The sequence below is a fragment of the Melopsittacus undulatus genome, chromosome 9 (genome assembly GCF_012275295.1).
Source record: "Melopsittacus undulatus isolate bMelUnd1 chromosome 9, bMelUnd1.mat.Z, whole genome shotgun sequence".
NCBI classification, from domain to species: Eukaryota; Metazoa; Chordata; class Aves; order Psittaciformes; family Psittaculidae; genus Melopsittacus; species Melopsittacus undulatus.
The window spans coordinates 40,389,397-40,405,240 of NC_047535.1; the positions used below are offsets into that span (position 1 = coordinate 40,389,397).

Genomic DNA, 15,844 nt, shown 5'->3' on the forward strand with positions numbered 1-15,844 from the left:
AAAGGTTTCTGGTTATTCCATCTTTCTTCCCATGTCATTTTCCTTGCCTTGGTCACTGATTGGTTCACTGTCTATGTTAGCAATTAATTCAGCACATTGTATGTAACAGACTGTGGGTGGCCAAGTCAACCTGCTGAAGCCTGCTAAAGATAAAGGATCTGACTGTTCCAGGGGGAAACTCACAGCATTAGGGTTAGGGTCCTAGCATATTTCTTCATTATTGTACAGAAGGCAAATGACACCGGATAACCAGAACTCCAAAGAACCTCCAGGCAACCATCCCTTTAAAGATGACTTTTTTTTGCCTGCAAACTCTTTACCTATTGTTGTGACTTGTAGCTTCGAAACTTCAAGTAATTGGTCTCAGTTTTGCTTTCCTTTGGGGTAAAAAGAAAAGCAGCATTTTTTCCCTTGCTCCTTTTCTGTTTATAGCAATGACCTTTCCTCTGTTAGTGTGAGGTTTTCACAGGACTGGAGAGGAAAGGGAAAACTGTAAAGTGGAATAAGGGAAAAGAAACAGCACAAAAATGAAGGCTGGAACCAGAGAGACAAGTAACTGTGGCTAGAAAATAGCTGGGTTTTAAAGGGCATGAGCATCACTGGAATTCACCTCTAATGTGCTCCCCACCCTCGCAAATGGGCTGCCACTGCAGACAAACACCACCTGAGGGTCCTACCCCAGGCTTGTGACCATCTACAGCACCTTTAGCAACCACACTGCTCCAGGTGAAGAGATCTGCAGGTCATGAAGGGTGCTGCACCTCCTAGGGCCTCATCTAGTGCTTCTTAAGGGGTCGTTCCAACCCCTAAACCCCTGGTGAGATGCCATCACCATCACCTGCTTTCTCTGACCTGATGGCAACTGCATGAACCAGTGCTGAGATCACCCAAAGGATTAAAGTCAGCTCAGCACAGAAAGTTCTGCTGACTCAGACATGAAGAAGTCTCTATTTGAAAAGCAGAGTCCTGAAAAGAGCCACGTTTTCCAGTCAAATACTGGAAAGCAAACCTAAGGTAAAACACAACCATCTCCCCATTAGGATCCCTGGAGATCAGCGCTGACTCAGTGCTGCACTTTATAGAGTCCCAATACTAAAGTTTAGACGCATACTACAGAATACAGCGCTGACCCTGCTCTTCTGGGATTACTGAATGCATTTGACAGACTCCACATGCTCTCCTACAAATAGCAAATGTTTGCCCAAACCTAACTGCTTTTCAATCTTATTCAGCCCACAAGTTAAGACTATATCTATTTTTAGGGAAGGAAACACATTTAAGTGATGGAGCAGCCCCTGTAAAAGGAAAATCACTTTTCATTTAGTTCCCCCTGATAAAATCTAACGTTTCGGGCAAATCAGCCATCTGACTTTTAAGGTGGAACTTTAAAGGCTGCTATAAGCACAAAACGTTAGTACATTGTTAAAACTACAGGCATTACCCAGTAACGTCTCTTAGGGGAAGAGGAGCCAATTTCCCCCAGAGAGCAAAAAGCAGGCAAGGAAATAAAGAACCTCCAGAACAAAACTGTTTATATTGTAGCTCAGAATCATTTCCCACTGTGGAAGACGTTCCTAAGAGCACGCAGTGAAGTCCCTTGAGCAAATCAACCGGATTCCCCAGGAATTCCAGTGGCCGTGGCTGTGAAACGGGCACTCATGGAACAGAACAGCTCTTCCCTACTTTACCCCGGCACAGCCTCGGGAGCATTCGTGCCCCGCTCTGACCGGACGGCACGGGCAGCGCACTGAAGTTTGCTTTAACAATGCAACACGAATCTCCGCAGGCGGTACCGGCCCCGCACCGCCAGCGAGGCTCCCATCTGGACCGCACCGCCTCGCCCCGACCCCGCGGTGACGGCCGGAGCCGGCTCAGCGCTGCCCGCGGTCCCGCACCCCGCTCCGAGCGGACGCACCTGGGTGGAAGCTGCTCTGGAAGTACAGGACGCCCAGCAGGAAGGAGCCGAGCCCGGCGGCCAGCGCCATCCGCGGCGCCCGGCTCCGCCGCATCCCGCGGCCGCGCAGCGCCCCGCGGACAGGGCCCGCCAGCCCCGCCCCGCCGCGGCAGGAAGTGAGCGCGCCGCGGATCAGCCGCGGGAACGGGAACTTCGGCCCCCGAGGCGCCCCATGTGGGATCGGGGTCGGGATCGGCGGCGCTGCCCTGCCCGGCGCCGGGTCCGCGCTTGCCCCCGAACGGCCGTGGCAGGGTGAGGACGGAGAAGGGAGAGTCACGGATGTGCCGACGGGTGCGGGAGCTTCCTGGGGACTTCTCTCAGCATTTCGTAAGCATCGCAAAGTTTCGTGGGCTTAAAATGACAGCAATAGAGCTCCTCTTTGTGTTCCGGGCTGCCCCCGGCACTGCAGGCTTCAACCGAAAGCAAGAACCCTTCTGCCTAATTCTGACTCAAGCAATAAAGTTGTATTGAAGGTTAATTATATAAAGTTATAAGAAGAGTAATTTTCTACCAATCTACCCATGTTTTTTGGGAAGCAGGAGCACAGAGCGCTCTCACCACGTCCTCTAACCTCCAGGCTCTGGAATTGCAGGGAAAACAAGCTCTGAGCCTTCTGTTGCCCCAGTTTTGAAATAGCAGCAATGCTGTTGACCCACCTGTGTAGAATACACTCAAGATGTACTCAAAGGCCGCTTGGCACATTAGGAAGCCAGGCTGGGAGCTGGGATCCCACTGACACCAGTCAATCACTGCTTCTCTCTTCATCCCTGGAACACTTAGGTTTTAGAAAGAGAGAACAACTCAAAGAGGAGCCTCTACAAATGACAAAGTCCAGATGTGTGGCCATGGTGGGCTTCGTTATGCCCTTGTTTAAGGCAGAATAAACCAGGAAGAGGAATTCATTGCAGTGAAGGAAGCTGGAGCAAAATAAGAACCTGAGCAGTGTCTTGAAGGCCAAGTTGAGCTGTGACCATGAACATACAGAGCTCTTTAACATTATAGAATGGTTCGGGTTGGAAGGGGCCTTAAAGCTTGCCTAGTTCAAACCCCCATCCACAGGCAGGGACGCTTGCCACTAGACCAGAGGAAAAGTTGTCCTTGTTGGATGGCCTAGAGAGGGGCAATGTAAATGAGAACACCAGTGAGACCCCGAAACAGCTCCTTGCAAGGGCACACCAGTGTCTGCGGTAACCAGTTAAAAGATAACCTCAGCTCCTGAGCCCTGCAACTGTCTGATATCCACAGGGAGGGACTGTAACCTCTGCCACAGGCCGTGCTGCTGGCTGGGAATGGCTCTGCACATGCAGGTTGCTCTCTATTGCAAGTAATGCAGCGATTCTGCCTCCCTTGGCAAGTGTGCCAAGAGCTGGGATCTGCCTTACGTGCAAAGATGGGATAAAAGACCCCAGGGACAAGGGTTTTGTCAGCATTAGAAGAGACCAGAGCTGTTCTCTTTGTGTCCATTACAGCAAAAGGGACATCTGGTGCTGCTGTCCTTTAACCTCTCAAGGGAGCAGAGCAAGGTTCAGAGACTGAAGGCATATCCAGTCCGTGCAGTGGGAACCCAGGGCATCCCCTTAGCCCAACTTCCCTAGGTTCAGCTGAAGAACTACAAGCACTGGAAGTGACCAAACTTCACCCATAGTTGGACATCCCTTAAAAGAAAACACAGTAAAACATCCCAGCTGGAAGTCAGACACTGACCTGTTGAGTCCTGCTGACTGCTGTCTGTATTTCACACCCACAGGGCAGGGCTGGGGCCATCTGGGATCACATCAGATATGCAAGGCTGGTCTTCCAGCCATCCAAGGTGAATTGCTGTTCAGATCCATGGGGGTGGAAGGGGCAGCGCACCATGGAGATTTCATGGGATTCCTGTGTGGGTTCAGCTGCAAATACACCTTTTTTAGGACAAATGCATTCTCAAGGGGGAAGAGGTACATTATGGTAAGAGTCAGACCTTTGCTATTGCCTATCTCTGTGTGTCTGAGAGCCCTCCTGGTCCCACATGCTGATGTTTTGTACCATCCCTCTTCCCCTGCAGCCCAACCATAAAGGAAGGAAAGAGCAAGCCCAGCCCCTAAAGCAGACAACAGTGGCTGGTGCTCACAGAGAAGATAGCATAGATGAACACAGGTTTAAACTTAAGCTTTCAGACTCCCAAACTGTTATCCCAAGCCTATTTCCAAGGGAATCATCAGATTCAGCATGCATTGGAGAAACCACTCTCTCCCTCCCCAGGCACCACTGGAAAGGCCATCCTGCTCCCTCTCTGCACTGTGCCTGAACCCTGGGGTTCAGGCTGTGGCTGGAGCTATTTATGACTGTAAAGGCAATACTAATAACCAAAAGTAATGGTCAAAAGATATTAATGACACAGCAGGGAGGAAAATTGTTACTACCAAAGGCTGGAACTGCATCTGACTTGTAGCTGAAGAGGGAGTGCTTTTTGCCTGCGGAAAGATGCTGTGCCTTTGATGCAGTGCGCGCCTGATTCCCTCCCTGCTCATTAGTGGTGCTCCTTACTGTCTTCTCAGCAGGTTTCTCCCAAATGCCTTCAGTTTCCCAGGACCTTGGTGCCACTGAGTGAGATTAACCCCAGGCTTTGGTCTGATGACCACGTTGAATGGTAATTAAACAGCAGGTAGTTTCAGCTGGAAATGGGAATCTTTTGTACTCCCCTACAAGTCCCGGTTTTCCAGCTACTATGGAAAGGAGCCTTTAGAGGGGATATCCTGATTTTGCACCCAGTGATTTAATTCTAGAGCCTGAATGCCACAGGAATTGGGTTTTCTCTGGACTCACACTGGTGAGACCTCCATCTGCAGGTGGCCAGGTACCAGTGCATGATGCCTTTGCTGCCAAAGCCCCCAGTGTCACCCAGCTAGCAACGGCTCCAGCAGACATATAGGCAGTTACAGTGATGGAGCACAGGCTTTATTCAGGCACCAGCAGTTGGAAACATATGCACAGAGATCACGGAATGGTTTGGGTTGGAAGGGACCTTAAAGCTCAACCAGTTCCAACCCCCTGCCATGGGCAGGGACACCTTCCACTAGAGCAGAGTGCCTCGTTCTGTCCTATTTTTGGCTTAACTAGGAAAGGTCAGGTCTGCTCAGAGCACCAAGCCAGATTCCTTGCTCTCTCAAGCAGTGCATTGATTTTCCACTCTCTCCTGTAGTCCTTTAAACCGGCAGAATGTGAGTTTTCAAACATTATTTCACCAAAACACTAGCGTTTATGCCCACTTTGCACTGGTAGACAACAGCCATAGTTGAAAGCAGAAGAGAATCACGCTGGAGTGGACTTTTCACCATTAAGTGCTGGAGTAACCACTTGCAGGCTCAGTATATAAGAGAAACACGTTGGACAAAGGGTTAGAATTTACTTTAAATACCTCTGGAAAATTAAGAGTACTCAAAAGAAGACACTTGATGGATCTTTTAAATCTATGGCTGCATTTTGGTACTTGTTCATAAAAAGGAGCACTGATGGCTTGAGAAATCTCCTTGGTATCAGGGGGACAGGGTAGGGAATAAGCAGCTGATCCCGAAGCCACTCCACACGCTTGGGAATCCCACTGATCTGGTGGGTATGACAGCATGTGTTGCCTGAAGTTAAGCAGGCTCACAAAGCTTGTCAGTAAGAAAGTACTATGGGTTAGGAGAGCATGAATAGCATCTGGTCCTGAGTAGTTAATACTGTAACCCAGCGAATTCCATAGCTTGCTGACCATTCTGTCCCATAACAAACTCTAATCACTTCTCAAAAGATCCTTTTGCAATTGTCTCCTGATCTCCTGGGAAATGCCCATGATACCCAGAAACCAAAAACTGGGCTCTTGCTCCTTGTTGTGAAACGCTCGCCTCTGTCAGAACAGATTTCAAGAGCTTGGTCCTTTAACTTCCTTGCTGCCACAGTTGGAAAAGAAAGGAAAAGCAGCAGCTGTTTCCTTTTAAAAGCATCAGTGGTGCTGGGAGCAAACCAAATTACAGGCTCCGTGGGCTACCCTCCGACTGCAAGACTTGCATCTACTGGAATGCTGTTGGCATGATGGAAACTCCCATCAAGCGCTTTATTCAGTGGTGGCAGCTAGGGACCGTGTCTGCCTTTTGTATCAGGCATTTATGTTCCATTAGTTTATATACAGCTACCACCTGGGAGCTTGTTCGCTGCTGGTGTCTGATTTAGGGGCTCACATGAGGAAGGGATGTGATTTACAGATACACACTGGGAAGCCAATTGATCTTGATCTTAGCGCTGCGTTGGGAACTGCAGTTCCCTCTGACAGCAAGAGCAGGAAACCTGTGGAGCCTCCCACTGGGAACACAAGACTCAGTCCTGTGGTCCCTGTTTGCTTCATGCTGTGTTGTTTCTTGCATATGCACAGCAGAAACCCGCAGCCTTTCTCCTTGCTGCCCAAAGCACTGGTTGCAACTGGTCATCTCTATCTGCCCACCCTGTACAGCTGTGGGCAGGGTTATACAGAGAGAAGGTGATGCTGTAACGTGGCTGAGATGGGAGCCAGCTGATTGCCTTTTTGCTCAAGGAAGCCTGTAAAGTCCTGGAGCAAGCTACTGCTATGATACTGCCCATCTTGTGTCAGTGCACAGCCAATGACTCAATGCATAACTTCTGCTTGCACTGCAAGGAAACACAATTCAGAGGGAGAAGATGGAGAGGTCATTTTTCTACTGTGTCACACAGATCTCCTGTGAGCAAGGCTTTGCACAGAGTAGGGACTTGTGCACTCAGTGCACTTCACACAGGTTATGGTGCCTGGCAAGAGGAGTCTGAGCACTTCAAGCACAAATAGGTCTTGCAAGAAAAACACTTGCTTCAAGTTCCCCTCTGGAGGTGGGAATTTCTCCCTCCCATTGTGGCTGCCCCATCCCTAGCAGTGTTCAAGGCCAGGTTGGAGCAACCAGGTCTAGGAGGCCATCAGGAGTTCTCTCCCTGTTTCAGGGCAATTGGAACCCTCTGCTCTTTAATCCACTTGGCTGAAGCTGGTGATAACTAAGGGGGAGGCAGTGTTTGCCCATGCAAACACGGCGCCTTTGCTGATGTATTTGCAAGCCCAGAATTGTTAGTTTGAAGCCTGTAATGAAAAGGCCAGAGCTTTGGCTGCTACAAGCAGCCAAATACAGTCAGAGGCTGTATTCATTTTCATCCCAGCTGAGAGACCACATCCAGGAAGTCTATACATACATTATAGATAGAAAGCAATTTAACAGCATGCTTTGATATAGTTACAAAAGGTAGAAACCAGATTATTCTAAGCCGGGCTTTATTTGCTCAGGAGCGTGTGACTCAATAGCACAGACAAGCTGGTACCTGAGGAGCAGAGCAAGCAGCAAAGACTGCTCAGAAATGTTTGTGGAAAGTCCTTTTTTCCCTGGAATTCAGGCTATTTACAATGACTTGTTCATGCTAAGAACCCCCAGGACCAGATGATGTGGTCTTGTGATCCTCTATATCCAAGCAGCCAAGGTATAGCATGAGAGAGACCTTCATTTAAATACCTCGACTTCAAAGTCCCCTTTCTTAGCACAGCAGCAATGAACACAAGGTTGAGATCTGGGGTGGTTCATTCTGCAGCTCCCTAGGTCTGAGCAAAGGCAAACTGGTCCCTGCCTGTGAAGTGGGGGTTGTACTGTGGCCAGAAGTGCTCATGGCCAAATGAAGCAGCTTCTCAGGCTGACAGTGCATTGTGTGCTGGAGAGAGCTCCCTTCCCTGCAGCAGTCACATTGCTGCTATTACGTGCACATCCGTCTGATGTGGCTCCAAATACAAAGGGAAGGGGAGAAAAACACACTGTAAATAACAACATAAAATTGCCATCAGCGGTCAGAGCAGTGCTGGAAAAGTCTCCTTGATCACACAATGAGCATGCTGAGAAACTTCCCTTTCTCCTTCAAACCTTGCTGTTTAGGCAGGGACAGAGGTCCCGTGTGTTCTTGTCCCTCTCGCATCAGGAAGCTTTTCCCCTCAGCACCCCATACCCTGACAGCATGACCAGACCATCCAGGAATACTGATGCTGATGAAACTGCCTACAGTGAAGCAGCCTGGCCCTGGAGGAAGAGGAGAAGAGAAGAAGACAACAGTCCAGAGTGATGTTCGCAAGGAAAACCATCTGACTTCACTCCTTCCCTCACTGAGCACATTCAGAGGAGTCCTTAGATTCCTAAATCCCTTTAGTACTGCTGAAACATTCCCTCGTGTCTAACCCCAGAGCTTCTTGTTTACTAAAGGGGAGACGATTAAAATAATCATCATCTAAATAGCATTTGTGAGGCTGGACCCTGCACGTACTGCCACAGAGAAAGAGCTAATTGCATGTGCCTAGACATGACAGGGCTGGTCAAACCCAATCCAAACAGCTCAGATTTCATGGCAACGCTGGCTGAAAAGGCATATAAATATTCTTTGTGCAGCAGTTGTCCATGCCACTGTGTTTTCCCTGTTCTGGGAAGCCTGAGATACTATTTTTATGGAGACTAAAAATAATAAAGGCTTTTCTGCAATCCTCTGGGTGACCTAATTGAATTATGTCTGCATTAGTGAACTACGGCACTGTTAGACTCAGACAACCCATAACATCTAGGAGGGGTATCTAGGAGGCATGGTGTCTGGAGCTTTTATTACTACCACAATTAGTTCAGGAGAGAGTAGCCCTGGAGACTGGAGCCTAAAGAGCTTAGATCAAAGGTTTGCTTCTGCTTAACCTCTTCTGGCAGATGTTAAGCATGGGATGATGATTCATGAGTTTCTGCATCAGAAACATCAGTCTTTGGGTCCCACTCTCAGTTTCCAAATGCTTTCAGTTGCAGCCTGGTGAGAACATGCCTGTTGCCCTGCCATGGGTGACTCTTGAGGAGGTACCAGCATGGCCTGTAAGGTGAACCCCATTTAACCTGGGTTAGTGATGCTCTGCGCTGGGGCATGGCTGAACTTCCTCTCGGGAGCACTTGGCTCACAATGTTAGCACTGCTGCAAATGGTAAAGACCAGTCTGACTGCTAGCACATCTATACATTGACAGCACCTCAATCCTGTATGTTCTAAGCAGTTGCTGGTTGCAAGGAGATGGGCTCTACGCTTTCCAGTGTAGCTAAAATAACCCACAGAAACACCCATGAGTGTGACCTTCCCTGAAGTTTGCTGTCAGTAAAGGAGGGAGAGAAAAAGGCAATTCTTTTCTACAGATGTTCTCAGCAATGCCATGATTTCAGCAGGGCCAGAGGGAACTCAAATGCCTCTCTCAGCTGAGGAAGAAAGCATGGTCATACACCTTCCCAAAGCCTTCTTTCTAACTAACAGTGCAGCCAGTGTCATTGAATGGAATATTAGGAAAAGAAATGGAAGCAAATAGTAGGTTTGTTTTTTCTCTTTGGCTGTTATTTCTGTGGTTAAAGCAGCAATGGCAGAAAGTGAATACGCTACTGTGCAGAGGTTCAGTTCAGTGAACTGGGCAGCCTTAAATGGGTTTTCAAACCTCAGAAATGGATTTAAACAAAACATGACTATCTCTTTCAGTGGGGGCATGTTCAGAAAGCACCAGCTGGACCCGGTACAAGATAACTCAGACGTATGTTGTAGTGTTTAAAACCCGAAGCAATGGGAGCTGCACTGAGGCTTGCTCTGTTTTGCTTCCATTTGGCATCCTGGAGCTATTGGAGCGGAGGAGCTTGAACAAAGTGCTTCAGTCAGGCTCTCTACGGCTGGTGCCCTGAAATGCCCTTGCCCAACCATTCAGTGCTGCAGTGCCCAAGTCCTTCAGTCCTCCCAGACATGAGAATGGGGGAGTGAAGTCACCCCCAGACTCATGGGTTTAGCAAAGCAAGACAAGGAATACTGAGTAACTGATGAGGAAATGGAAGAGTGATGCTTAAATTGCAGGGGTGGCAAAGAAGGGACATGCTCTGATGGGAACATAAATCAGTGCAGTACAGCAACATAGCATCATGGAATGGTTTGGGTTGGAAGGGGCCTTAAAGCTCATCCAGCTCTAACCCCTTCCACTGGAGCAGCTGCTCCAAGCCCCTGTGTCCACTGCCAGGGATGGGGCAGCCACAGCTTCTCTGGGCACCCTGTGCCAGCGCCTCAGCACCCTCACAGGGAAGAGTTTGGATATGGTCCTCGTCTAAGTTTGCATGGTGTGTATAGGATGAGGCTCCTGGTGAGATCCAGTGGCTGCATCCTCTGGGATGAAAGCATCAAGCTCATGACCGTGTGGAAAAACTTCATGCTTCAGCAAAGCAGCTGTAACCAAACAGTAAGATAATCAGGGAGAGGGAACCATGATTATACATTATCTAGAAACAGGGCTGGCCCACAATATAGACCCTGGCTCCATGTAAGGAAAAGATTAGGAATTGGGGAAAAAATGTAATAGATGTGTTATCCTGACAGCTAATTCTCATCCACATTGCAATGCAGTATATATGGCTTTACGTGCCTTTCACCCCCCCCAGGTCTCCCCCCATCTCAGGGCAGGGGAGAGGTTAGAAAGTGGCTGTGTGGTGCCGGGTTAAACCATGACAACTGTCCTCTCCTGTTCTGCTCTTTTAGCTGTATTTGCTCCGGTAGGTGGTTTGTAGCCAGCCAAACTATTCCTGCAGAGCCCAACAGAGATTCGTGATGCTAAACCAGCCAAGCATGCAGTCAGGGCTGATGCTGGCTTGCCAGGACCTCAGGATTTCCAAAGCTTGACAAAGTGGGCATGAGTCCATGGATCTCGTGAGCCACTGTTTGACTCCACAGGAATTCAGAGCTGTGTGGCTGCTGCAGCTTTAGCTGAAGAAGAGATATGCTTTAGTAGTTAACATTTTCCAGTGAAGTCTCCATTGGATTGTGCAGAAGCCAAGATAATGCAACCTTCCCAGCTGAAGGCACTGAAGCGTGTTCTGCAATCAGTCAGGACAAGTGCACAGTAGAGAGAAACCTAATCCTGAATCCAAGTGCATGTGGATATTGTGTATGAGACTCTGAGACTTGAAAAACTATTATAAGTAATATTATAAGTAATTGTATGCAATATTACATTTTACATATAATATTATATATCTCATATATAAGATATATAATATATATAAGATCTAGATATTATACTATATTATAACATTATAAGTAATTATAAGTAATATATAGAACCATAGAATCATAGATCTATGATAAGGGTGCTGAGGCACTGGAATGGGTTGCCCAGGGGAGCTGTGAATGCTCCATCCCTGGTGGTGTTCAAGGCCAGGTTGGATGAAGCCTCAGGTGCCATGGTTTAGTGTGAGGTGTCCCTGCCCATGGCAGGGGGGTTGGAACTGGATGATCTTAAGGTCCTTTCCAACCCGATCTGTTCTAGGATTCTATGGTTTTATATATTATATATAATATTACTTAATAGTAAAATATATAATGTAATAATATATATATAATATATAATATGTAAATTATATAGAATACATAATATAGTACTGTGTAATATATATAATATATTTATATTTTATATACAAATATGTAATATTACTTATATAATATACAAGTTTTAAAATTTAAAAATTACTATAAGACTATAAAGGAAAAGGTATCAATCAACAGCAATCTGAAGCCCTTCATGTGCTTCCTTAATGTGTTAAATAATGCCTGAATAAAGTAGGAATATGGAACAGCCAAGGGAAATATTCCACTGAACAGACACACATGGCAGTGCTCAAAGTATCAGCTTTTCCTGCACACAGAAGTAATGTTATTCCTGCATGGATTCAGCCAACAGAACTTTCCATCCACTCCAGCTTGTGAGACAATTAATCTCATGGAAACCAGAGCGGGAAATCCTGCTGGGGAACCAAATGCTTTCAAAACAGTGCTTTGGAGAAGGATCCAACAGCAGTGAAAGCAAATGCACCTGACTTCTTGGGCTGCCCGCAGAAAGCCCCCTCCAGTTTCCGTGGCAGATGTGAATAACTCTGTTCTCCTCTACTGAGCCTTTCCTGCCAAATTTAAATCATATAAAGCACAAAATAGGGGGGAGAAGAAGTGCAAAATAGGGGATAAGTGCAAAATAAGGCTCTTTCCTTAACTAGGTTCAGAAATCTGCTTTTCTCCTTGTCCAAAAAGCCCTTTCAACCCCCTGCCCTCAGGGATATCGGCTGTGAAATCAGTGATCAATCTGAAGAAACCCCCTGAGCATGAGCATTTCCCAGAAGGTCAATGTCCAAGCCCTCTCCAGATGCAGGAGGAAGATGCTATTTTTGACAGCACAGGACTTGGTACCAAAGCAGCGTCTGAACTGTCCCCATTCCCAGACCCACACACATACCTGGGCATGGGCTAGATTGGGGCTCTGAGGCAAAATGAACCTGGCATCGAGGGACTATACAGAGAAAGTGGAATAGGCAACGTCCATCTCCCAGTTTTGGTGGCTGAGTCCAGAGGGGTTGTAACAACAGGGAAATGTTCAAAGTGTGATTGCCCAGTCTCATACAACCAACTGAGATCAGCCCATTTGCTGACTTTAGGGAGGGCAAAAAGGTACCTCTGACCATGAGAGATGCTCTCCTATCACTGCCTCCCAGTTCAGGGTCCAAGGATGGGTTTACAAGGATTCAGCCTTGCCACACAGAGAGGAAGGAGAGATGAGACCTCAGATTTGGTGAAGAGAGGGAGAGAAGAAACAGCAGTGAGCTGCTTGTCCTGGATGGCAGGAGAGGACAGGAGCAGGGAGAGCAGGTCATCCAGGAGACAGACTGCAACAGGAGGCAATGAAATGGGCTGTGATTTACCATTTGTTTCCTACAGGCTCTCAGGACGGTGCTGTCTGACAGCAGAAAACACATCCAAGACATGATAAGCTTCATGCCCAACACATCTGGGTGTTAGAATTTCTTCTACAAAAGGAAGAAATACCTCCAGCATAGCCCAGTAAGCAGCAAGTTCAACAAAACATCACCTTAATCTTGGTCAAAGAAACACCTTTGCTGGTATTTAAAGCTAATTAATCAGCACAAAGCAGACATTCTCTGGTTGGGAAGTTTCAACCCAAAGAGCTGCAATTTGGCAAAGCAATAAGCATCTGAAATGAATTATTGCTGCTGGAAGTGCTGGTCTCTTGTAACAATAGGTGGTGTACCTGCATCACGTACCAGATGCATGCAATCTGGTGTGGTGATGGCAAAGACAGAAGTGAAGGCTGACACTGTTATCACCAACACTGAAAGCACTGGAAGGAAGTCAGGGAAAGCAGCTCTTTCCTTGGAGTTGGGAGGCATCATTTCACCTTCTCTTACACTGGCTGTTGAATTAAAGCTTCACAGTCAAAAAGCCCAGCCTTCCAGGTTGTTTCTAATCCATGCAGTGAACTGAGCCCATGAATTCTGAGGCTCCTGCACATAGGCAGCATCACTTTACAAGCCTTCCTGAAGAGCCTGATAAAGATGAAACGAGCAGCAGTTTTATTACCCATTTCAACAGAGGCCAGGAGTGGAAACATCAGGGGACATGGCTGGGTGGGTAGAGAGGTCCTGTGTTTTCTGTGTGTTAGAAACTTGAAGATGAAGGCGCTGGTATAGTTTGTATAAAGATGCAGGCAGAGCTGTGTAGGGGACTGAGATTTGGGAAGGAGATGATGGAAAACAGTGGTGCACAGAAGGAGCACCCAGTGGGTGCACTGGATTGACAATTGTGTAAAGAGATTAGTACAATGATAGCATCCTGGGGGTTGAATTTAATCTCTCAACCAGATTCTAGAGTGGTTTGTAGCTATTGCCTGAGCAAGACAAGTGAATTGTAATAAGTAACTTCAAACAGGAAGAGCAGTGAAGACTCACTGGGATGGATGTTTGCAGGGCAATGCCCTTTGGGATCAGACTTGCATTCAAGCACATCAAAAGATGGGGGAAAGGGAGTCTTGCCAAGTATCTCATCAAAGCAACAGCAGCCTTCCAAAGCCACTGGTCCCAGGTTACCACATGGAGCAAGTCCTGTGTAAAACCAAAAGGGAAGCGGCTGTGGATGCAGAGCCCTGCTCACACATCCAGCAGAACTTCCACAGCCAGCACAGGCAGGAGGAAACCCCACTGGCCCAGGGGTGTCAGCAGCTTCCCCCCACACTTCTGCTTGGGGAACTGGGTACCCAATGCTTCATGGCAATCTCACAAGGGTTTTAGTGATGCCATTATAAAAGTACTTGATTTAGAAGAGGCTGTGTTGCTGGACAAGTTAATGCCATGGGGAACACGACTCATTTATGGCTGCTTATAGCAAAAAAAGAACACAGCTAAGCATACAGTGGATCTTGAAAGCTTTGTAGGAGCCCCATAAACGCTTCTGTGTGCTGATGAGGTGAGAACATGGAGCTCTGTGCCCTACTAGCAGCCACAGGTTCCTTTCCATTTAACTCTTTAACCAATGACACATTCACTACCGCTTTAAAGCCTCTGCTGCACATTTGGCTCTTGTGACATTTCCAATCCACACTATCCTCTTCCAGACAGGAAAAACTCCACGACAACCAAACGTGGACAAAGCAGGCAGTGAGCAGAGCCATCACAGGAAAAGCAAGAGGCAGACTTTTCTCCTGGAGGCATGTTCTCCCTAATCCTTGCGTCAGGGCGAAGTGACTTGGCTTTGATGGAAGAATGAGTCCCTGACAGAGCAAAATAGAGGATTAAGGTAACCTGATTCCTCTTGGTTTACTCCAAAATGTTAATCTGTGCTCCTTCCTAATCCCATTCGCTGTGGGCCATCCAGGTTTATTACAAACCAGTCTCTCTTTCCTACCTGCTCTGGAGGGTACAGCCAGTGCTCAGTGCTGGAGATCAGTGCCTGAGGATGAGCAGAGAGCACCTTTGTGAGGGTGCTGGTGTTGGCAGGGGACTCCTGCCTGCCCTGCATCCCATTAGGGCAACAGTGTTAACATGCCAGTACAAAGGGTTTCAAACACACAGTGTCAATGCTGGGACAAAGGACCCCCCAAAGTGAAACCCATGGGCTTGCACACTCACCAAAAGCAGCCTGCTCTTGGCTTGTACCGAACACCCATCCCATGTGAACATCACAGACCTGGAGAGCAGTTCTGGCTGTTTGCTGACCTGCAAAATATCTCAGTGAGGGTGAGGAGTCCTCCTGCAGCACAGGGCATGGATCAATGGGATGTGGCCTTCGTTGCCATTCCAGGATGTCCTCAGGACAGCAGCTTCTGCTCTGAAAAGGAAAGAGAGTCGCAGAGAAGTCAGGCATGCGGCTGAGCATGCACAGGGGCATGGAGGGTAACACATCTCTAAGGGGAAGGAAAGCATTCATCCTGCTGCTAAATTCTCTCTATTTGCAGATCTGTTGTATTTACTGGGGGTCTCGCACAGCTCAGGAGCACACAGAAGGGTTCATTTGGTTCCCTATGAAGTGCCACGCTGTCTATGAAGTGTTGCATAGGCAGGCAGGATTAAAAGGTTTCACTGCATTGGAAAGATGAGGGCATTTGAGGATGTTCAAAGGGGGCATAAAACAGAGGGATGAGAGGAAGATAATTGCCCCTAGGTTGAAAGGAGAGGGAAGTTAATGATCTCTCATGGTTAACTCACAGCCTTTTACTCCTTCTGGGTGTTAATGTGAAATCAGCTAGGCTCCTGCCAAGTTATCTCCTGCAAGACACTTCCAGCTACTAATCCAAGGGTCTTTGTTCTCTTCAGGTTCTTTTACTTGCACATCTCCGAGTGTAAGTTCACTTGAAGTTCACTTCCAGAGTAAAGGGCAAACCTGTCCCTTTGCTTCAGCTTGCCTCAGGAAACCCTATCTTATCAGTGCAGCAGAACACGAGCACAGGTTCGTAGCCTGGGGTTTTACCCTTTCGGCAGGTTCTCCCTCATGTGCACCCACAATTCAATCCAGAGAAGCT

The 15,844-nt window shown here is 47.7% G+C and overlaps 1 protein-coding gene across 4 annotated transcripts in view; it reads right to left on the reverse strand.

The window, feature by feature from the left end:
• Positions 1-15,100, reverse strand: part of CHST13 (carbohydrate sulfotransferase 13) — a 36,522-nt gene extending 21,422 nt beyond the window's left edge. The window contains exon 1 of one of the 4 annotated variants that reach the window (XM_031042951.2): positions 15,042-15,100. Coding sequence is in view for 2 of the 4 variants with exons in the window: in XM_034065901.1 (XP_033921792.1) it covers positions 1,916-2,009 (94 nt within the window). In the remaining 2 variants the exon portion in view is untranslated. Of the gene's footprint in view, positions 1-1,915; positions 2,357-3,658; positions 3,870-15,041 lie in introns of those variants that run through there. The other 3 variants (XM_034065902.1, XM_034065901.1, XM_034065900.1) reach the window with 3 other exon arrangements.
• Between the last annotated feature and the right edge of the window lie 744 nt (positions 15,101-15,844).